The sequence below is a fragment of the Pleurodeles waltl genome, chromosome 6, assembly GCF_031143425.1.
Source record: "Pleurodeles waltl isolate 20211129_DDA chromosome 6, aPleWal1.hap1.20221129, whole genome shotgun sequence".
NCBI classification, from domain to species: Eukaryota; Metazoa; Chordata; class Amphibia; order Caudata; family Salamandridae; genus Pleurodeles; species Pleurodeles waltl.
The window spans coordinates 821,735,928-821,760,878 of NC_090445.1; the positions used below are offsets into that span (position 1 = coordinate 821,735,928).

The window sequence follows — 24,951 nt, forward strand, 5'->3', positions numbered from 1 at the left end:
AGGAATTACTAAAATGTCGAAGGACTGCATAGCCCAAAGGCAAAGAGGAGTCTGGAAAATCTATGGAAAATTGGTAAGAGGGAAACAGAGCAATTATTAGTAAAAGTAAGATGGAGATGTGGGATAATCATGATAGGGGTGAGAAGAAGCCAGATGACAGGAGAGGAGTGAAGAAAGCAGCAATCACAGGGAAGACGTAGTGGGATGCTGTAAGTCAAGAGCACATGTGGAACATGGTGTGAAGGAAGTAAAGAGGTCGTCCCTATGAAAAAAGGTTGGGGACTGCCCTATAGAAAGGGTGGGCCACAGGCATACACTGGCAAACATTTTACACAATTATGGGGCACCCTTTTCAGTGTATGCAGAAAACACCCATCGAGCCATCAATTTAAAGAACATCTCACTTGAGTCATCTTACAACACAGGATTCTGGTTTCTGTACTCCTGCCTCAATATGATTAGCTGGTGGATTTTACAAATCTTTCCAAAATTGATCTTCCGTGTGACAGAGCTTCTGGTAACAAATTGAGAGTCTCCATGGGCCAATTTATGGACTACCTCTGTGTGATTCCTGCCAGTTAGCGGCAACTTTTTTGAAAAATGTTCAAAGTTTTACCTTCTCAAAGGTTTAAAACTACATTTCCTGGATGCTGGATTCCATATTTCAGCGGAAAATGTGTACTCCGTAACAACTGGATTATGGCAATAGCATTTACTTTGCTGCCCATGGGTGTGTTGTAGTCATGAAGTCCGTATGTTAAATGGCTTAGTAACCGTAGCGGTAATACGCTGCGCATTTCACGGACGGACACACCCATCTACAACCTAATGGACTTACCAGGGTCCGTGCTACCCTTTTTTTTGGAAACTTTGGTTTTCACACAGATTACTACCTGTGCTTACCACTACGGTTACTAAGCCATTTAACATACGGACTTCCCCACAGATACAGACGTCGTACCAGACACTGTGTGACACAGCCTTGATAAAGTCACAGGTGTGACGAAACACATGTTGGCTGTACCAGTTTCTGACTATACTTTGGATTCACGATTAACAATCCGAATAAAGGACCTACTGGAACACAAAGAAGGACTTTGGATTATTCTCTTACTGCTTTACTACATTTGAACATTTGCTCATACTGTATTTGAGCTATACGCTATTTGAGTGCTGTGGTCTTTTTTTGTTCATTTCATGTTGTGTATTTTATGCACTTTACAGTGCCTGTTTGGTAGTCAGGCACTTGGCCACGCGCACCGATCATTGTTTCTTTTAATACATCCCACCACTGTGGACACCGCTGGATGTGCAATCTGTACCATTTACTACCTTCCTATGTTTAATAACTTAACTGGGGTCTTTCTGTTGAAAAGGGAAATAAAGACCTGTAATACTGAACACATTGTGTTCGACCTTAATGTTGTAATAGCAAAAATATTGTGAGACATAATATCACAAATAGGAATATATATATATGTTTTTACTCAGCTAAAAATATAGAAGTATTTAACATTGTTTTGTGTAATGTGATTGTGTATTATATTTGTTTTTGATTTTTTTAATGTTTCATAGGTTTTGGTGTTCTAGATTATTATTTGAATGTTATTTACATCTAAGTACTTTTTAGTAAAGTTTTTTTTGGGGTTTATAATGAATTTAAACAAATATATATATATTTGTTTGTATTCATTGGTGGTTTATTGGATTTTAGAATAATAGAGTGGGAAGCAAGTATTTTAACATATATATTTTATAATGTTTAGAAATGTTTAATGTATTCAATTTTAATTGATTATTTAGGTTATTTTAATTTGTTTTTATACTTCTTAATCTACTAAAATTAATATTTGTTAAATAATTTAGTGTAATATTTGTGTGTATATATAATAACGTTTTATCATTTTTATCATACTAAAATACTATCTTAATATACAATATGTTCGTAGAATGTATGGTTGTAGGTACACTTGCTTTGCATACTCCTGCCATCTACTGTTGAGCTCGGACATTACAAGCTTTACTTCTTCGAAGAAGCATCAAGTCACAAGATGTTGTAGGACTCCTCCCTCAGTGCTAAGATATGCACGGGCACTGACTCCAGGCTAGAGACCGTGTTTTTTTTTCTCTGCCATCGAGTTCAGAAGTGCTGTGTGACGGCTCCCTTAAAGGTTGACCGGCTTCCTTTGCCTTTCTTGGACATAGCCACTTGCATCCTTCCGCACCCAGTCCTTCTGGTTCTGTGATAAATAATAAACAATCAGAATCAACTGGGGAAGAATCTCTTCTGGGCCATGGTACATGGGCAAAATTTGGATTTGAGGCCTTTGTTAAATCCTTCTTGACTCGGTCGTAGCAATTTAAGGAGTGTTGGCAAATACAGAGTGATGGATTGAATATCCTTCTGTTTGTGCCCACAGTACATGCCTCTTGTCCTTGGACTGACCACCACAGCATCTGCACAATCCGTGTCTCTCTCCAGAGCAGTATGTAAGTGCAAGAAAACACTACGTTATAGGAGGGTGAGACGTTGCATTTTCTTTGTAGAATGCATCAACATATAGCTGTTGACATCCAGATGTTTTTGGCAAACAAGATCCTTTCGATGTTGTGGCAGAAGAGCCAGCACTTTATGGTGTTTCAGCATACTAGTGATGCCTAGGCCACATCACAGACCGGGTCTTACAGAGTCTCTGAAGTAAAGGAGATCGAGGGAGCACCATAATGTTCACTGCAGTGGAGCTGACAACAAAGTGCACCCCAGGAAGCTGTGAGTATTGCGCCGAGTACCACCCCAAAGCCCCCCCCCCCCCCCACAAAAACACCATAGTGCCAAGGCACAGCAGTCCTCCTGAGGCATTTGAGGCAACAATTCTCAGTGTCTGGTGCACCCTGACTCACCAGTCATTCATAGAGCATGGACATGGGTGGCTGTCCAGGTAACTGACGATGGCCTTTCATCCCCAGATAAGGAAAGCAAATATTTTGATGTTGTGGGCAAGAGGGTCACGTTAGTGAATAGCCAACTAGGAAGGTTTGCTGTGTTGCTAAAATAAGTATCACTGGGAGGAACTGGAGGCCTTCATACAGCACCTTCCAGAGGCATATAGAAAGAAGGGTGAGGAATTGGTCTTGTAGAGAAGTATGCTCTAGATTCAGCCAACTCCACATCCCGTAGCATCAACACTAGTGTTCTCCTCCACCAGTATGTATGGCTTTGCATCTCAGGTTTTAAGCCTTAGGTGTAGCAACACGATCTTAGCGTCCACAACACTGTGGAACATTTCTTTGGGGCCCAAGTTGACAAGATGTTAATAAAAAACACTGAGCTCGCTAAGTCCCATCGGTGCCCTCCATTCCTTTGCTTCTTGGGGGTCCTTTAGTAGGCACCAGGCCAAAGAGAGCAATAAGACAACATCACCAACCCAGGCACAGCCATAGCAATGACAGCAGCAGGCTTTCCACACAAGCAAGGAGTTTAATGGTAAGGGCAGAGGCAGCTCCAGCAAGAGAGCCCATCTGCTTTAGTGCTGACTTTCCATCCATTCCGCCAGTCATCCAACACCTGTTGGGGGATGATATCAGATTTCCACCACCGCTTGATGGAAATCATATCAGATCAGTGGACCCTCAGAGTAGTTCAGAAGGTCTCTGCATCAAATTTCATATCACCTCACCCAACATCCGCATCTTCGGGTCCCCACAGACACAAGGGTCTTTATGAAATGTTTGGTAGTGGTGGATACTCATCATCGCAAAGCAGGGTATTCATGTATTTCTGTGCCTCAATAATTGGTTGATCAAGAAGAGCTGCAGTCAGCAATGTTTAGCACACACTCAAATAGCATTTAACCTGTTGTAAAGCATAGGCTTCACAGTTATTGGCTTCCTGGGATCAATTCTTAATGCTGTGGCGGGGACAGCATTCCCCAATCAGAAGAGGGTGATGGAATTTCAGTAGCTGCTCTCTCTTTTTCACACCACTCGTCCCATAACTGTAAGGATAGTAATGAAACTCTTAGGTATGATGGCATCATGTATGGCAGTTGTTCCATATGTGAGGCCGCATATGTGCCTACTTCAGTAGAGTCTCACCAGTCAGTGGTCACAAGTGGAGGGTCAATGGGAATATTTAGTGTTGATAAAGGACAGCACTCAGTAGTGGTGGAACAGCAACAATCTGTTGATGGGCAGGCCTTTTGCAGATCCTGTTCCGCAGGTGACCATTTTACCTGATGAGTCACTTAAGGTGTGGAGGGCACTTCTGAACACTATGACATCCAGGGCACTTCAGCACCTCTTCACCAGAGGTGTCATATTAATTACTTGGAACTCATGGCAATTTTCTTGCCTTCAAAGCAATCTACTCCATGGTGTGATACAAAGTGGTACTTATACGTACAGACAACATGATAGACATACTATATTCAGAAACAGGGGAAACACACTCCTGACTCCTTTCAGCATTGACTCAAAAAAATTGGCATTGGGCATGTCTACATCACATCCATCATTCACAGAGCATCTCCCAGAGGTGGGCAACAACTTTGCAGACCTCCTAAGTAAGATGCTTTAACAAGTTCATAGTATGAACTCACCGCAAGCCCTATGAAAGTACTTCCACAGAACGAGTCCTAATTTCCTGAAGTGGTGGCTGCAGCGGTTATCCTCTTGTTGCGGTCAAGTGGGACTCTCAGGGGCTTTGCAGATGGGAAAAGTGGCCCTTTCGGCCAATCAGATTGTTTTATTACTTAGACATCCATGCTTGCAGGACTCCTGCAAGAGTCCAGCAAACCTAACTATCCAGATGTACATACATTTTGAACCTTCATTTCTCAAAAACTACTAAACAGATTTACACCAAATGACAAAAAGGCATGCTTTCTGAGTAAAGATGTAGCTTTCTGATAAATTTAATGTAATTCCGGTCAGCCGGTTGGAGGGTAGCGGTATGGTAATTAGGTTCTAAGTGGCGACTGCCATTGTATGACATATATGCATAAATATTTACTGAAAAAATCAAAGGTTAAAGTGACTTGTGCTCCTGCTATGCACAGTCGCATCATGAAAGATCTTATTTCAGATATTGCAGTGATAGTAGCAATTATGTCATTGAACGGTCATGAGTGATGCAATATGTGGGGTAATTAACAGTGCATGATAAGGGTGCGAGTTACAGTTACCTTATGCACAAGTTTAGAGATAACTGTGACTAGTGATAACTATAACTGGTGAATCTCAGTGTTGTTTTAGTTTGTCATTAATTTGACACTAAAAGTTTCACCTAACTATAACTTCCTTTTTGTTTTTTAGTGAATCTCTAGTAGTTTTTTAAATGGTAAAGTAGTATTTTATTACCTTACGTAAAGCTAAACCCAGCAGGCCCAGCCCCTCACAGCTAAGGAACTCCCAAGCAATGCTGAGTCTTAAGCATTGGGTTGGTTGCAGAGTCTAACCACAATCCAGGCCCCACGGCTATCGCCCTGTAGGGTGAGGAGATAGTGCGGCACCCCTCCTCAAGCCACTATTGGCCCCGGGGGCCCCTTTGTCTTTTATTTAAAAAAAAAAAGTAACAGGGTACGATCGGTTCTCAAGCCTCTGGTGGCACCAATGACCACATTAAGATTTTTTATTTTTTTAAAGAGAGGGTGCACACGGCCCCCTAAGCCACTGTTGACCCTGGGGACCCCAAGCCCCATGGCTAAATACATAAATTTCAGGGGAGGTGGGTATGTGGTCCCCGCGTTCTGTTGGGGGACACCATTCCCAGATGCCATACTTTATAATTGAGGAGGCATGTGGCCCCACAACTTGTGCCTTAATAGGCCCCTGTGCTGAATTACTTTTATAAAGAGAGGAGAGCGAGCAGCCCCCTCTCTGAGCCTTAATAGTCCCTGTTACCCTCATCCCCCAGGGTCGAATTTCATTAATAAAGGGAAGGGGCCCCGGAGCTGAATACTATTTTAAGCGGACGGGCGCATGGTCCTCTTCTTGAGCCTTAATAGGCCTCGGGCTGTATCCCCTGTGGTCAAACTCCATTTATTAGGGGACGGAGGCCCCCTTCCTGGAGCCTTAGTAGGACTCATGGACCCCACTCCCTGGGACCAAATTTTATTATTAAGGGAAGAAAACGGGGGCGTTCAACCCCGTCCCAGTGCCTTTACAGGTTCCAGAGACCGAATCCTCTAGGGCCGAATTCCATTTCATGGCCCCTTCTCTCCAAGCCTTAATAGGCCAGGGGACCCCATCCCCTGGAAATAAAGGAACTTTCTTCATGGGTGCCCGGGTGCCCACCCAAGAGCTCCACAATACAATATGTTGGGGATTTGGGGTTGGGGGGTAGCCCCAAAGCCACCAGTCGGCTACCCAGATGCACCCATCCTGGGTGCTGCAGAAGCTGACATTGCTCCCTCCCAGCAGGAGCAGCTGCTTCTGCCTTCTGCTTGCTCCTGCCGAACCGGAGCAGTGTGTTTCCCTGCCCGCAGGAGTGCCAGCAGGAAAACAAAAGTCTGTTCCCACCCAGTGGTAGCATTTCAAAAGCTCCTGCTGAGTGAGAGCAGTCATGCCTTCCCTGCCTGTGCTCCTGCAGCAGGAAAAGCATGTCTGTTTCCACCTGGGGAATTTAAAAATGCTGACACCTGGTGGGAGCAGATATATGTGGGCAGGGAAACTGATGTGTTGTGGGGGTAGGCTTTCCGGGACACAGTAATTGAGCAGGCCCCGAGGGATGGGGTCCCAAGACCTTTAAAGGCTTAGCAAATGAGCCCCTCACCCTTTTTTGACTTTTGGTCACAGGGGATTGTGTCCCCGAGGCCCGAATTCACTCGGGGAGGGGGGCCCCACTCTCGCCCCCTCCCTGTGGATCACCATTTTTGAGGAAGAGTGCCTTGACCCCAGCCATGCAGATATACAAATAACTTTTTAGTTTAAATCTCAAAAACTACTGATTTACACCAAATCCCAAAAAGAACACTTTCTGGACCAAGAGATAGCATCCTGCTAAATTTGGTGTAATTTCGCTCAGCAGCTTTTGCGGTAGTGCTTCTTAAAGTCTAAGGGAAACCCCCACTGGTGGAGATATTACCTAGTGGTGGTCACCGCTAGGTATTTATATTTAGAACCTAGTTTCTATAGAAAAAGTGTTTTTAAGCTTGCCTGTATCTTTGGTGCCACTTGAAGAATCTTGACAAAATTTTCCCAAACAATTCGACAGAGACGTCAGTTGCTGTCTCGAAAGTTTCAGGGTGACCCGTCAAGCAGGGGTTGTGAAAAAGGGGTGATCAAGAAAGGTGTGTTTCTAATGTCAATTCCCATAGGGATTTTAAACAGGTCAACAGCCCAAGCCAATGGTCGGAATTACACCAAATTTGGCAGAAGGTAGCTCTTTGTCCAGAAAGCACCTCTGATTTGGTGTACATCCATTCAGTAGTTTTTGAGTAATCAAAGAAAACCAAATTTGTATTTATAGGGACACACAGGCTCTGCAAACCCTTATTTTGATCAAAGTCCCAGGAGATGGGCTCCAGGGCTGTTGTGGGAGGGGTGGTAGGGTGACACATCCTGCATTCTTTTTCTTTAAAACCCCGGGGAATGGGCCATCCCCGTGGCTGCAGGGAGCCGGACGCCCCCCACATTTAATTATTTCAGAGCCCCGGAGTGGTGGCAGTCCCCAGGAATGCAGAGGGGGGCTAGGGAGCCCCCTCACATTTCAGAATGGTAATGCCCCCAGGACTGCAGTTAAATAAGCACGGGAGCCTGCACTTAAAAAATAAAAAAATAAATAATTGGCGGATCAGTGGATCCACCGCGACTCCTGCTGAAAATAAATAAAAAACAATGCTCTTTTTGCTCTGGAAGGGGTCCATCTGGGACTCCACCACCAGAGCTAAGGGGTCAGGGTGTCCCTGTCTTGGCCCCTTTTGTGTTTTCTTTCATATTTATTTCTCCTGCACTTACCTTTGGGCATCCGAATTATATGTCCGCATCAGAAGGTTCCCGAGTCCAGTAGAGGTAAAAAAAACACAGATTAGAAGAGGGGGGAAGAGAAAGTCAGTAAAACTTAAGTAAGAGCGAGCGAAAGGGGGCAGGGATTGTCTGGTAGTAAACTGAAGACTACCATCCTTTGTATGTGACACGCCAACGTTTAGTTACACAGGCTGCTGGCTTCTGAGCAGAGCTTCGGGCACCAGAACATTTTCTTTCACAAATTAAGCACTGCTGCCAGCCCAGCTGCTTGAGCCGTTTAAATGCACATTAGGAGAAGTGTTGTCTGTTGATGTTTGGAAACTGCATGGTAGTTTCTGGGTACTCCACTGTAATGCCTTCTTTGTCAGCTTGAAAAAACATCATCCAGCTACACTTTTATTAAAATGGATTAAAATTCTACATCCTTAGTCTAGGAATCCGGATGTAGAATTTACTATTGTAGATTGTTTGTTTTGCAGCCCTGAGCTTAATTAAAGTAGCCAAAAGTTACATGAATTGGACCCTTTACCTTTGTGTGGTTTGCTAATCCTGTAGTTCGGATGCCTTGCCGTAATACTGTACATCCATGGAGCAAAATGCTGATGGGGTAAACTGTTATGAAATTAATAGTTGCTCTCATATTGTAAGCATATCGTGGGTACATCCCTTTGTAGAAAGTTCAAATGATTACAGAAGTAACATAGTCCTGCAGTCTGCATTTATAGTACACAATTCCTGCCAGCTGGCAGTCATCTGTTTCCAAAGAGTGACCCTCCAATGATCTCTGGCTGAATGTCTGTAAAAGAGAATATATTGTTCTCTCCTTGCCCCCTCACTAATAATAGTTTGCAGCAATAAAATGTTCCCCAGTCTCTTAAATTGTGTAATTCCACTATCTGTTCTGTGCTACTTCCAGTCATGTTAGATACATACATTTCTGAAAGAGATTATTATTCATAAGCTATGATTCCAACATAAAACATGTACTGTTTGTTCTGCCTTTACAAGATAGTGCTTTCCACTAACCAAGAAGAAATATTTGACAGGATTGTTCTTGTGGGGACAATGTATGCAAAAGAGAACCCCTGGCCATGCTTCTCTGAATCTGTTCTAGGACACCTGCCTGTCTCGCAGAGTTTGTAAGATTTTCTTTGTAAGGGGTTGCCACCAAGCTATGCAAAAGGACTCTAACCTAAAATTTCAACTGAAAATCAATTGAAGGACTTTCAGTACTTCAGGCCTTTTTTAAACTTTTTTGGGGGTACTCCTGATGCACCAAAAAAGGTAATTTTATTTCCTTCTGCAGTCATTTGCTGTCACCTGTAGGTGATATCCTCATCTCACCTAATGGAACCCCGGCTCTTTTCACGTGCATATCAGGAATTCTGCAGCCTTTGGCAATCTATGGCTGAAAGCAAGTCGATCTAAGTTCAAATACTATTAATGTAGAATGGTTTTACTCTGTAGATAAGAGTCCAGAAAGATTAAAAGCATTTATATTGAAAAGACAGATTGAATCAAAAAGAAATGGGCACTTGCACTACAATTTTACAGGAGGCAAAAAAGTATATCAACTTTTAGATCTTAATTTAATTCATTTAAAGACGTGGGCATGAATGGATACCTGGGAATACCTTAAAAAAACACACATATGTAATGTGAATGTACACATTTCCATGGACTATAAAATGGAGTTAAGCAATGGTACTGTATTGTATTGTAATAGTATTTATATAGCGCTTACTACCCCTGCCAAGGCGTTGAAGAGCTTTTCTGAAAGTAGCACGCTACTCCAGAACACAAGAGGAATTAGTGGTGGATTAGTATAGGGAAATTTGAATACAGTTTTAGTATTATTATGAGTTAATTTGAGCAGAGGATATGTGAGTTTGTTAGTTGGATTGACTAGAGTAATGGAGAGATAGAGGAGGGAAGATTCCAGAAGTGTTAATTAGGAATTTATAGTAATGGGATGAGGCTTTGGGTGAGTAAAGGAGAGATGGAGGCAGGAAGAGTCTGTGTAAAGGTTTAGGGAGATCATAGTAGCAGCAGGGGTTTTGAATGAGTCAAAGGTGAGATAAATGAGGGAGAATTTAGTAGTAGTGTTTGGGAGATCATGCTAATACACTGAGGTTTCGGTGAGCTAGATGTGGAAGTGGAGGGAAGAGCGTAGGCAGGGTTATTTTCGGAGATGAAAGTAGTAGAGTGGGTTCTGGATGATTCAGAGTGGGGATGGAGGATAGATTGATAGAGACATGACATATGGTGATGGGTATTATTTTTATTTATTTATAATTGTTTATATAGATATATACATTTTTAATCATTTTATTTAATTTATTTATTCATTATTATTTTGTACTTTAATTTACTTATTTATAATTTGGATTTTAATTTATAGATTTTATTTTATTTCTTTTTATTTAATTTTTCTCTAGTACAGTAGGACTAGAGTAATAGATATGTAAATAAATAGTAAGGGAATATATGTTCAAGGAATATAACAGTGGGTATAATATGAGAAGAAAAGTACTATTGTATAAACACAGGCTTTCAAGGTTTGTAATATTTGAAGTTAATAAGTGTACTTTTCAAACATTTATTTATCTTTTTCTAAGTTTTTTAATAGTGCTATGCTTATGATAATAAAACATTTGATCAGTGTGATATAAAACAAGAGCAGGAATTATCTAATAAAACAACTTATCTAGGAGCTATGCAATGACCTAGGAACATGTTAAGCATAGAATAACATACACACATATATGTATACACATACACACATTCATATATTTGCAGTCCATTGCTGTTTGAATATGGTGGTTATGAAGGAAAGCGCCAACTCTTGAGTAGTCTCCTGAAGACAAGATAGATATCCGTGGATCTTATATTTGGGGGTAATGAATTCCATAGTTTGGCTGCTTGAACGGAGAAGGATGTACCACCTATAGTCTTTTTCTTGTATGGTGGTGTTCTTAGGCAGGGTGCCTATCTTTAGAGATTTCTTTGTTGAATGTATTTGGTTATTTTGATTCTGATAAAAAGCAGTCCTGTTCCATGTATATCTTTGGGGGTGATACAAAGCAGCTTGAAGGTGGATATTCTGGCAACAGGTAACCAGTGTAGTGCTCTCAAGGCAGGGGAGGTGTGGGCTTGTGGCTTTACATGTAATAGTAGCCTGGCAGCGGAGTTCTGAATACATTGTAGTTTTTACACAATAGATAGAGATGATCCATGGTAGAGGCATTGGCACAATCCAGTTTGGATAGTACAAGAGGGATAGTAGCCTGCACCTTGTGTGGAAATCCGTGGTGGGGGAAGATGGGTTGCAGAGTCTTCAAGGTGATGAAGCCTGTTCGTGCCAATTTGTCCACTTGGGCATTCATTGTTAACTTGGAGTCCATGGTAATTCCAATGTTTTCAACTTCCTCAGATAATTGTGGAGGTGGTCCAAGATTGTCAGGCCAGGTGCACAGTGGGTCATAATTTTTACAGTCACCACATAGGAGTATTTCTGTTTTGGAGGTATTTAGTTTGAGATGGCTCCAAGTCATCCACTGATCAACAGCTCTGAGGCAACTGAAGATTTGTGAGTTTTCAATGTCTTTGGGGCTGAGTCTAATCTTAAGTAACCAAGTACTTTCTCTCTCTCTTGGGTCTAGAAACAATTATGCAGTTGAGTTGAATTATACATCACACTCTATACAAACAGAACACAAATCAGCAATCAAACAGTATATACAGTGGCTGATGAAATGCAGGGCTTAACCCTTTAAATATAATTGACCTTGACGAAAATTTACAAATTACTCACTTTTTCACCTCAGCATTTGGAAAGTAAGGTCAGCTGCTTTGCACCACCTAGTGGGTTCTGTGAAAACAGATATTCTCTGTAAGGAGTACCCATCCCTGTTGTATCTACAGAACGTGCTGTGTAGCGCTGGGCATAGAGCATTCACAGTGGCAATTAGTAATGCACGCAGAATCCTGAGGGCATAACTGATACTAATATCTGTAGCACCTGCAGGGACATGTCCCAGGAATTGTGTGATCAAATACTATGAAAAATAGCACAGCAATAATTTAAATAAAATAATAATGACAGCGTAATTACTTTATTTTCTAGGTTCCCCAAATCTAAGGATGAAACCACCACCAAGAAGAGAGTCAAGTCTGGTGTGTATGGAAATTATTTAGTTACTAATTTGCAGATGCTGAAATAAATTGTTCAGAAAATTCAACTATTAACCATCCCCAATTCCGCTTTTTCTTTTACTCATTGACTTTAAGCTTGACGTTGACATTGTACAGTGCTCTGCTGCTTTTTGGCTGGGTATGGGCTATAATAGAAATACTGTATACTTACATAGATACATAAATACATCCATTTGTGTTGTATCCATGTTGAGGGTTCCCTTTCGCGTGACCAGACTACTGTCCATACCAGGCATTGGATTGTGGCTGAACATCTCTGAAGTAAACAATCTAATTTACACCCCCGTAAAAAGGCACTAGTTCGCCTTACATGTGTAGAATGAACCACCACTTCTAGCGCAGCTCACAATCAGGTGTCAACCAGAAGCATCTCATACTAAACATTGGTAATCATCACTATAATTCAACCTATGTTGGTAAGATGAAAGAGTCAAAAGGGAAATTTGGTCAGCTATGGGTGATATTGCTGAATGCCTGGGAGTGTGATGCAGCATCATCCTGACGATGAAGTTAAAAAAAGATAAAAAGAAAAAACTCAATAATGGTCTTTCAGTGCCCTAAGCAAATAAGACCATGTGCCTTCCCAGCCGCCCTGCACTTTTGGGGCTCTGTTAGTCATATCCAAAAATAAAGTAAATAAATGAAATGGATTAGATGATATAATTGCAATGGTAAGGCATGGAACTAAATCAACACGTTTTTTGTATATATTGTTTTACCTAAGTAGCACAAACTCTGAAACTATCCTGCGCTTAAGCTGACCACTTGTGTTATTGCCACTTCATAGAAATCGTCTAAAAAATGAAAAGTCAATGAGACTTTTTTCCCTTCAGTGACCCTTTTACTTATTAATGCACAATCAATGTGTGTCATTCAAAGCAGAAATACCATATTCCCACAGAAGATATGTTGGAATTAATTATTTACTGTACTTCTTATAAACTACTCGTCTAGGTGGGTAATACCTCCTGTTTCTTGCCTTCGGTTCTTCCTCCACACACAAATTAGCCTTTAAAAAGAACATCTAAATTGTGGATGAAATACATGATAGTATTCAACAAAGAATGAAACTCATCCTAAGAGACAAATGAACCCATATGTTGGAGCCTTCCTCGTTAGAATGAAATGTGTGATTGTGGATTTGCATTTGCCACTTGCGTTATCATTGTGCCTACCTTGAGTGCCTTTTTGCGAGATTGTTTGTTTATAAAATATGGTCTCTAGGTAGCAATGCATGTTTTGTGCTATAACCTCACCTTCCACTTTGCCTTTTACCTGATCAATCTGGTTAACAAGGGACTTTTTCATTTACATTGCATTGCTCATTGTTATGTTTTTGTTATCTCGTAACTCACAACATGACCTTTACCACTACTCATTCAACATGCATCCAATCCACCCATTGGTCAGTAAGGTGCTCTTCGAAGCAAGATCCAATTTATTGGTTTCCTAGGGCAGGCTTAAATGCCCTGTCCCTCGCCTTTCTCCAAAACTGTCCTCTGCTGTAAAGACTGTGCGAGTACCATAAGGCCATGCCACACTCTTGTGGGCTTGTTTTACTATTCGAGGAGTTGATAATCTGTTTTGGCTTCTAATTTATTGTTATAAATGTTGCAATTAACTTTTTTTCCCTACTTGTTAGTTTTCTCTCTGGCTTTCTTACAGTCTGTTGACTCTTTGCCCACACAACATTCCGTCTGCTTTCCTAAAAGTGGAAAGCACTGCAAGGAGGTAACAAGCGTAAGCGCTGTTTTTTCCTTCATCCCTGTTGGGTCCTGCCTCATGGGCGTCGTTCTTTCACGAGTACAAGGAAAATGGCCCATCTAGCTCTTCTCCGTGTGACCTCACAAGCACACCAACACATTTGCCCCAGTTCTTATATTTATACTCTGACAATGACAGCGTTTGGTGGTCCGCTTTGACCCCCATCCTGGCAACTGTCAAAAGTGAAACACACAAGCTTACTCGCGCAGGAAGGGGTTTGGCTGGACTGTCTTGATCTCTTTACAGGACAATGGCTGGTTTACAATCCGGGCTTTGCAGGTGATCAAGGGACGCATTGCAACATCTTCAAGAACAATGAGAAGGTCAAGGGGCTGGCGCTCTCATCTTCCTGAAGTTTGCATATGTCATCCCTTACTTCTACCCATTTCAGCTTTCAATAATGTATGGATTGTTATTTTGGCTATTGCTGTACTTGCAGGGCTCATTGCAGAGCATACATTAAAAGCGGGCAAGTTTAAACTTTTGCTGTAACTGTAGTAAGTTGCAAGACTGATATCGGGAACATTTAGAGAATGCTGGGGTGCATGAATTTCCAACAGTAGTCTACAACTTGGGGATTCTCACCTTTTTAAAAACCCAAATCAACCAGAGTTGAATGTGCATTTTGTTGGGTTTTCACGTATTATGGTAATGTAATGCTTGTGTGCCCTAGCCAGTAGAAATGTCTTGGCTGACATTTAGTTTTACATAAGTGTTTTATATGAGAGACATTTTTCCCAGTGCATGATAAATTTGGGTGCAATGATGTTCATTTCATATTAAAAAGACACTTATCAAGCAAGCACGCTCAATATTTATAATTAGGTTTTTTAAATCAAAAAAATTGCTTGATCTAAATGTAAAATATGACATTTTTTATGTGATATCACTTGTTATGAGTGCTTAATAGAATGTTTGAAATATTCACAGTGCAGTTTTATTTTATTGTAAACTGGTATTCAGACCAAAAAAATCTAAATGTTATGTACAACCGGTTTTATGAGATTGATTGTTGGAAAAGTTCACAAATTCTTTTTTAAATCTTCATTATCACAATCCTATCTCCAAGTGTCATCATATTGATATGTCTCAGCTCTCCAGCCACCGGTCCACTTGGACTTTTGCATCCCGAGCAATTTAATGGGACTAGCTGATCCATCACCTGCAAAGTGAGACACGCCATTGTCATCACACGTGCATTTACGATGCAGGCGTGTAGTCAAAAATATATATCATATGATAAAGCTGCCTTCTAAACATTTACAGAGATGAAAATGTTTTCCTAACTGAAGTTTATTTTTATGGGTACATTTCAGATATAGAAGTGCACTTCCTAAACCTTAAAGGTTCCACAGAATGCCTCCCCGGATTTTAAATATGTTCCCAGAAATGTAATTAATGAAATAGTCCTACCTTTGATCATTATGACCCTGAAGATAAAAAAGGATTATACTTGTGGGGCTGATTGTTAAACTTTTTGTACCCAAGTACAAGCATTTCATGATTGTGAATGAACTATTTTTACCAGGATGCAGTGAAGGCCAATAAACCCCCTATGCCTGTGGCTAGTCCTGAATAATTTGCAAGTAGTTTTGCACTGGATGAATACACACAGTTACTTTTTTCACAGACAGATTAATCGGCTTTCCAAGGTGGTTAACGGAATGGAACACCTTCTCTTACTTTGTGATGGACGTGAAGGTGTTATTTCATATGAGGAATTTAAAAAATCCTTGTGAAGAAAAAAATGTGCATGTGCTAATGCACCTTTCTGCATTAGGTATTCATGCAAATATTCATTTTACATCAAAGTATGAATTTTTAACCCTTTAGTTGCTGGGCCTTTTCCCCCTCGGTGCAGAGCCCTTTTATGGCTATTTGGGGTACTTTGCGCTCAGGCCCCAATATCTTTTTGTCCACCTAAGCTATCCACGCCAAATTTGCGTCCTTTTTTTCTCCAACATCCTTCTAAAGGTACACAGTGTTTGTGGGTTCTCCTGGAGGAGACCTAGAAAGTAGCCACATTTTTGGGGGGGAAAATGGAAAAAAAGTGCTGCAGAAGAAAGCATCTGTTTTTTCCCCCTGCAAATAGAATCAACAAAGGGTTTGTGGTGCTAAAATCTCCATCTTCCCAGCTTTCAGGAACAGGCAGACCTGAATCAGAAAATCAAATTTTTCAACACAGTTTTGGCATTTTACTGGGACACATCCCATTTTTACTATTTTTTGTGCTTTCAGCCTCCTTCTGGTTAGTGACAGAAATGGCTGTGAAACCAATGGTGGATCCTGGATAGCTAAACATTTCTAAAAAGTAGACAAAATTCTGAATTGAGCAAGGGGCCATTTGTATACATCCTTCAAGGTGTGCCTATAGAAAGTAACAGTTGAAATAAATACAAAAAATATTGAAATTGAGTTGAAAAAGGACAGTCATTTCTGTCTACATTTTCTTCTGTAACTTTTTCCAACTATGGCACATTTGTTAAAGCAATATACTGTTGCATCTCCTGGACCCTTCTGGTTGTGGGGATATATAGGGCTTGTAGGTTCATCAAGTACCCAGAGCCAATTAATAAGCTGCACCTTGCAATTAGTTTTCATTGTATACCGGGGTACACAGCAGTTCATTTGGTAAACTGTAAAGAGTAAAAAATAGGTATCAAGGAACTCAATGTATTTCCGAAATGGGCACAAGATGTAGAGTTTAAAAGCATTGGTTATTTGCTCATCTCTGAATTTGGGGGTACCCATACTAGCATGTGAATGACAGGGCATTTCTCAAAATGAATTCTTTCTTGAACATTGTCTTACATTTGGAAGGCACAAATGTAGAAAAAAAACTATTGGCAATAACACTTGTTCTTCTATTCTGTGTTGCCCAGTCCTACAATCATTTTTGGTGCTCCCATTCCCACGACCTCCTCCTCGGATTCCCCCACTACCACCCAGCAAAGTGACCTTCATCTCTCCATAGCCCCCATCGCACATACATTTCATTTGTTTTAAGGTGCAAGTAATGGCTGGCTTTACTAATCCACTCAGCTATTCACATAAAATACAGAACTGTTGTTTGCAGCAGGCATATAAACCTACTTCACTACTTTATGGCATCAAAACTGCCACTAGACAAAAGTCCAATCTCTTTCTCTAGCAGGAACATAATCACAAGAGTTATCTTCACATTTTTATTGCTGCCTAAAAGCTAGGGTCAAAACACGTTGGTTGGAGTACGTCCACTGCTATGACAATTAATAAAATTGGTGAGGACAGAAATCCCTGGAGTGCAGCATTATTCTGGTGATGTGTACATGTTACAGAGGTATGGTCGACCTCTGACACTGGCACCGGCAAAGAAGTGCACTGAGTCTCTCTCTCCTTATGTATATTTTTAGAGATCATTTTTATATGTGTATGTGGTTTCCCTAGGGTCCAATTGTAGCTTCCATGGAAACCACACATGCACTGACAAAAATCTCTATATATAAATATATGTTCGATGGCATGTGTAGCTGCAGATACACATGCTGTGCACATCCCGCCATCTGGTGTTGGGCTCGGAGTGTTACAAGTTGTTTTTCTTCGAAGAAGTCTTTTCCAGTCACGAGACCGAGGGACTCCTCCCATTTCGACTCCATTGCGCATGGGCGTCGACTCCATCTTAGATTGTTTTTTTTCCGCCATCGGGTTCGGACGTGTTCCTTTTCGCTCTGTGTTTCGGGTCGGAAAGTTAGTTAGAATCTCGGAAAAATCGTCGGTATTGTTTGCGTTCGGTATCGGGTTAGTTACAACAGATCGACACCGAATTGAGAAGAGCTCCGGTGGCCCGTCGGGGTTTTTTCGATTCCCGTCGGGGCCTGGTCGGCCCGGCCACGTGTCTCTTCAAGGCTGATGGAACGGACCCCATTCCGCTTCTGTCCAAAATGCCATAACAAGTATCCATATACAGATCAACACCCGGTCTGTAACCTGTGTTTGTCACCAGAACACAAGGAGGATACTTGTGAGGCCTGTCGAGCGTTTCGGTCGAGGAAGACACTCATGGACCGAAAAGCAAGAAGACTGCAAATGGCGTCAGCGCCGACAGGACAAGGGTGTTTCGAGGAGGAGGAAGAAACATTCTCCATCCAGGATTCGGACTCGGAGGAGGTCGATCCCAAAGAAACGCTGAAAACCGTGAGTAAGACGTCGAAACAAAAAACTCACGAAAAGACTGCCAAAGCCCAGGGGACGCCACCGCCAACAGGCCATGGCTTAACCCGAAAAGTAGGTGACCGTCCATCGGCACTGAAAAAAGGCGAGCTGGTGTCGAAGTCATCCGACTCCGGTCGAGATACAGGCATGCAGCAATCTCGGGCCCGAGAGAGTGGCTCCGAAAAGATTCGGCACCGAGACAGCGGCACCGAAATTGGTCGGCACCGAGAGGGCACTACGCCGAAAAGCAAAAAGATTTTGTCAGAGCCGAAAAAAGCAGCAGAAAAGGTTTCGGTGCCAAAACATCCGGCCTCCGAACCGAAAATTAGTTCCTATTCAGAGGAACAAGGACTGTCCTCTCAAATGAAGACACACAGATTTGAAGAAGAATTACAGACAATAGAGCCAGATCACACGCAAAGGCGGCTCTTTATTCAGAAAGATACAGGGAAGATCAGCACTCTTCCCCCAATCAGAATGAAACGAAAACTTGCCTTCCAAGACAAGGACAAGGACAAACAGCCACAAGCAAAAGTGGCTAAACAAATAACACCACCACCATCCCCACATCACTCTCCACAACTATCACCGGTAGCCACTCCACCAATGATGCAATCCCCAACACATACGGGGATGAGTCAAGATGACCCTGACGCATGGGACCTTTACGACGACCAGTGTCAGACAATAGTCCTCAATGCTATCCAGCAAGACCCTCGCCACCTGAGGATAGTACAGGCTACATTCAAGTGTTATCAAGGGCAGCAGCATTTCACAATGTCAGCCTTCACTCAGAACCCATTGAAGATGACTTCCTTTTTAATACACTGTCGTCTACGCACAGTCAATATCAAAGTCTGCCAATGTTGCCCGGAATGCTGAAACACTCCAAACAAGTGTTTGAAGAGCCTGTCAAAGGGAGAGCCATTACTCCAAGAGTAGATAAAAAATATAAACCGCCACCAACAGACCCAGTTTACATCACACAACAGCTATCACCAGACTCTGTTGCAGTGGGAGCAGTGCGCAAAAGAGCCAACTCTCATACTTCAGGAGACGCGCCACCTCCAGATAAAGAGAGTAGAAAATTTGACGCAGCAGGCAAAAGGGTGGCAGCACAGGCAGCAAACCAGTGGCGTATTGCAAATTCGCAAGCTTTGCTAGCCAGATATGATAGGGCCCATTGGGACGAGATGCAACACCTTATTGAACACTTGCCAAAGGAGTTTCAAAAAAGAGCGCAGCAAGTGGTCGAAGAGGGACAAAATATCTCCAATAATCAAATTCGATCAGCAATGGATGCTGCAGACACAGCTGCTAGAACTGTCAACACAGCAGTAACGATAAGGAGGCATGCATGGCTGCGTACATCAGGATTCAAACCAGAGATACAGCAAGCTGTGCTGAATATGCCATTCAACGGACAGCAGTTGTTTGGGCCAGAGGTGGACACTGCAATTGAAAAACTTAAAAGAGACACTGACACGGCCAAAGCCATGGGCGCGCTCTACTCCCCGCAGAGCAGAGGCACATTTCGAAAAACACAATTTCGAGGGGGGTTTCGAGGGCAAACCACAGAAGCCACAACCTCACAAACAAAGCCCACTTACCAGAGCCAGTATCAGCGGGGAGGTTTTCGGGGACAATATAGAGGAGGACAGTTTCAAAGAAACAGAGGAAAGTTCCAAACTCCCAAAACTCCTCAAAACAAACAGTGACTTCAAGGTCACAAATCCCCAACACATAACACCTGTGGGGGGGGAGACTAACCAAGTTTTACACACATTGGGAGGAAATAACAACAGACACTTGGGTCTTAGCAATTATCCAGCATGGTTATTGCATAGAATTTCTCAAATTCCCTCCAAACGTCCCACCGAAAACACACAATATGTCAAAACAACACATAGATCTTCTAGGACTAGAAGTTCAGGCATTGCTATAGAAAGAAGCAATAGAATTAGTACCAAAAGATCAATTAAACACAGGAGTTTACTCGCTGTACTTCCTGATACCCAAAAAGGACAAGAGCCTGAGACCGATACTAGATCTCAGAACATTAAATACCTACATCAAATCAGACCATTTTCACATGGTTACTCTACAAGACGTAATCCCACTGCTCAAACAACAAGACTACATGACAACACTAGACCTAAAGGATGCATATTTCCATATACCAATACATCCTTCACACAGAAAGTACCTAAGGTTTGTATTCCAAGGGATACATTACCAATTCAAAGTGTTGCCATTCGGAATAACAACTGCGCCAAGAGTTTTTACAAAATGCCTGGCAGTAGGAGCTGAACATATCAGAAGGCAGCAAATACATGTGTTCCCTTACCTAGACGATTGGTTAATCAAAACCAATACGCTAAAACGGTGTTCACAACACACAAAATATGTCATAGAAACCCTACACAAACTAGGTTTCTCAATCAACTATGCAAAGTCACACCTGCAGCCGTGCCAAACACAGCAATACTTAGGAGCAACAATCAACACAGCAAAAGGGATTGCTAATCCAAGTCCACAAAGAGTACAAACATTTCACAATGTAATACAAACCTTGTATCCAAAACAAAAAGTACAAGTCAAAATAATACTGAAACTACTAGGCATGATGTCCTCATGCATAGCCATTGTCCCAAATGCAAGGTTACACATGCGGCCCTTACAACAGTGCCTAGCATCACAATGGTCACAAGCACAGGGTCAGCTTCTAGATCTGGTGTTGATAGACCACCAAACATACATCTCGCTTCAATGGTGGAACAGTATAAATTTAAACCAAGGGCGGCCTTTCCAAAACCCAGTGCCACAATACGTGATAACAACGGATGCTTCCATGACAGAGTGGGGAGCACACCTCAATCAACACAGCATCCAAGGACAATGGAACATACAGCAAAAACAGTTACACATAAATCACCTAGAACTGTTAGCGGTATTTCTAGCGCTGAAAGCATTTCAACCCATGATAACCCACAAATACATTCTTGTCAAGACAGACAACATGACAACAATGTACTACCTAAACAAACAAGGAGGGACACACTCAACACAGTTGTGTCTCCTAACACAGAAAATATGGCATTGGGCGATTCACAACCACATTCGCCTAATAGCACAATTTATTCCAGGAATTCAGAATCAGTTAGCAGACAATCTCTCACGGGATCACCAACAGATCCACGAATGGGAGATTCACCCACAAATACTGAACACTTACTTCCAAATTTGGGGAACACCACAAATAGATCTATTTGCAACAAAGGAAAACTCAAAATGCCAAAACTTCGCATCCAGGTACCCACAACATCAGTCTTAGGGCAATGCGCTATGGATGAACTGGTCAGGGATATTTGCTTACGCTTTACCCCCTCTCCCACTCTTTCCATATCTAGTAAACAAGTTGAGTCAAAACAAACTCAAACTCATACTAATAGCACCAACATGGGCAAGGCAACCTTGGTACACAACACTACTAGACCTGTCAGTAGTACCTCATGTCAAACTACCAAACAAACCAGATCTGTTAACACAACACAAACAACAGATCAGGCATCCAAATCCAGCATCGCTGAATCTAGCAATTTGGCTCCTGAAATCCTAGAATTCGGACACTTAGACCTCACACAAGAATGTATGGAGGTCCTAAAACAGGCTAGAAAGCCTACCACTAGACACTGCTATGCAAATAAATGGAAAAGATTTTTCTATTACTGCCATAATAATCAAATTCAACCCCTACACGCATCTACAAAAGATATAGTAGGATACTTACTACATTTGCAAAAAGCAAAACTAGCTTTCTCTTCCATAAAAATACATCTTGCTGCAATTTCAGCTTACCTGCAAATTACGCACTCAACTTCATTATTTAGGATACCAGTCATAAAAGCGTTTATGGAAGGCCTAAAGAGAATTATACCACCAAGAACGCCACCAGTTCCTTCATGGAACCTCAACATTGTCTTAACACGACTCATGGGCCCACCTTTTGAGCCCATGCACTCTTGTGAAATGCAATACTTAACGTGGAAAGTTGCATTTTTAATTGCCATCACATCTCTAAGAAGAGTGAGTGAAATTCAAGCATTTACCATTCAAGAACCATTTATTCAAATACACAAAAATAAAGTTGTTCTACGAACAAATCCCAAATTTTTACCAAAAGTAATCTCACCGTTCCACTTGAATCAAACGGTAGAATTACCAGTGTTCTTCCCACAGCCAGATTCTGTAGCTGAAAGAGCACTACATACATTAGACATCAAAAGAGCACTAATGTACTACATTGACAGAACAAAACTAATTCGAAAGACAAAACAACTATTTATCGCCTTTCAAAAACCTCATACAGGAAATCCAATTTCAAAACAGGGCATTGCTAGATGGATAGTTAGGTGCATTCAAACCTGCTATCTTAAAGCTAAAAGAGAACTGCCTATTACACCAAAGGCACACTCAACCAGAAAGAAAGGTGCTACCATGGCCTTTCTAGGAAATATTCCAATGAACGAAATATGTAAGGCAGCGACATGGTCTACGCCTCATACATTTACCAAGCACTACTGTGTAGATGTGCTAACTGCACAACAAGCAACAGTAGGTCAAGCTGTACTAAGAACATTATTCCAAACTACTTCAACTCCTACAGGCTGAACCACCGCTTTTGGGGAGATAACTGCTTACTAGTCTATGCACAGCATGTGTATCTGCAGCTACACATGCCATCGAACGGAAAATGTCACTTACCCAGTGTACATCTGTTCGTGGCATTAGTCGCTGCAGATTCACATGCGCCCACCCGCCTCCCCGGGAGCCTGTAGCCGTTTAGAAGTAGATCTTAAACATTTGTACATTTGTAAATAGATTACTTGAAACTTTATTATGTACATACGAATTCACTCCATTGCATGGGCACTACTACTAGCATACACAACTCCTACCTCACCCTCTGCGGGGAAAACAATCTAAGATGGAGTCGACGCCCATGCGCAATGGAGTCGAAATGGGAGGAGTCCCTCGGTCTCGTGACTCGAAAAGACTTCTTCGAAGAAAAACAACTTGTAACACTCCGAGCCCAACACCAGATGGCGGGATGTGCACAGCATGTGAATCTGCAGCGACTAATGCCACGAACAGATGTACACTGGGTAAGTGACATTTTCCATATATTCACACGTATATAACATATATATGAGAGAGAGATTTCTCTCCCTTTGTAGTATCTCTCATAAGGGCTAAACCCATTCCCCCCGAGTAAATTCATGGCATCTAGTGGGGTTTCCTGGCATCTGCGATCCACGGGCAGGAAACAAATTCAGGAAGGCCTTGTTGGAAAGTGGAGAACCTCCCCTTTCTAACGAGGCATTCCTGAAAGGTGGATAGGCCCTTTTGGGCCCATTTTCTCCACCGGAGTAGAAAGTGCCTTACCTACTTTTTGGGGAAGAGGGGTAGAGTTTACAAACTTTACCTGTGTTTTTCAACCTACTCTGCTCTACATATCACCTGTCTTAGACTACTTTTAGCCCAATAAATTATAACACTCATCTTCGCTATTCAGCAGAGATTCATAGACAGGACTTTCCTCCTGGGTAATGGTTTAAAGGAGGGATTCCCAACCTTTACTAACTGTAAGTCACACTTGAGTGTTACACAAAATGGCGAGCAACTTCCAAACCACAGCAAAAACCTTTAGATGTGTCAGTATATTATTAAAATGGGATTGGTTACTGGGGATAAAATATTATATGGGCATGTCATACCATAAAGTATTTATAGAACCACGGCTATATATTAAACAATGTTTCTCAAATGTGACAAAATGCATTCTAAAACACTATATTGGACACTAATATTCAAAATTGGATTCAAAAACCAGGAAACAAAGTAATGAAGAGTATTCCTGGGCTGTTTTTTTTTAATGTAAATTATAGGACACAAATGGACAGCAAAAAATGGCAATATTAGGCAACTTTTCTTAATTTGGGAGCTCGCATCCTAAGCAATCTTAGAAACATCTTGTGTCAAACTGTGTTTTGAAGCATGTTAGATGAGGAACTTTGTAAAATCTGAAAGGAATTAAAGACAACTTTACAAAGCGGAATGTGAGTTTCTCCCAAAGATTTTAGAGGAAACGTAGCCACAAATATTGCTCTTCAAATCATTTTGTCAATAACACTGGTAAAACTGGTTAGGATTTAAATATTATTATAAAAATTAGGTTTGGATTTCTCCTCCAATAAATGTTTGGGATGTTAGGTGCCAACCAGTGCCTTTTTAAAGGCACATTTATCAAAACATAGGCTATCATTATGAGTAGTCCTGTTACCTATGTGATAATTATAGCACACAATAAAATACCACACCAAGGTGTTCAGTATTGATTGGGTGTGATATTAATCACATATAACAAGTTTTCCCAACAAAACAGGCAATAAGTACCAAAATCTGTATGCCACTGTATTTTCCAAACATGTTTAGCCCAGGTTTGACCTATCAAAATGTAACTGTGTAATGCAGATTTTACTGCACTGGGAATACTGTGTATAAAAAAATATGCATAACTCAGTTTCGATATGTGCAATATCAGGAGTGACTGCACTCATCAGGATTATGTAGACCACTCGTAATGAGGGCCTAGGTTGGATGTGCTACAAACTGAACTATTTTTAATTGAAGGTACAGCAAAATGACATGGCTATAGTGTAAATACCTTGCATGAAGTTAATAGCTTAATACTGCGAAATGTTAAAAAATCCAGGAACTTGATCTTTCCAGCCTGCACCACTACAATCCAAAAAA

The 24,951-nt window shown here is 41.5% G+C and overlaps 1 protein-coding gene across 7 annotated transcripts in view; it reads left to right on the forward strand.

Annotated features, from left to right (window-relative positions):
* The window catches only part of SH3PXD2A (SH3 and PX domains 2A), a 680,586-nt gene that overhangs the window by 648,458 nt on the left and 7,177 nt on the right, over positions 1–24,951 (forward strand). For all 7 annotated transcript variants that reach the window (XM_069239466.1, XM_069239465.1, XM_069239468.1 and 4 more), the window contains one exon: positions 12,092–12,141. In XM_069239466.1, coding sequence (XP_069095567.1) covers positions 12,092–12,141 — 50 coding nt within the window. The remainder of the gene's footprint in view (positions 1–12,091; positions 12,142–24,951) is intronic.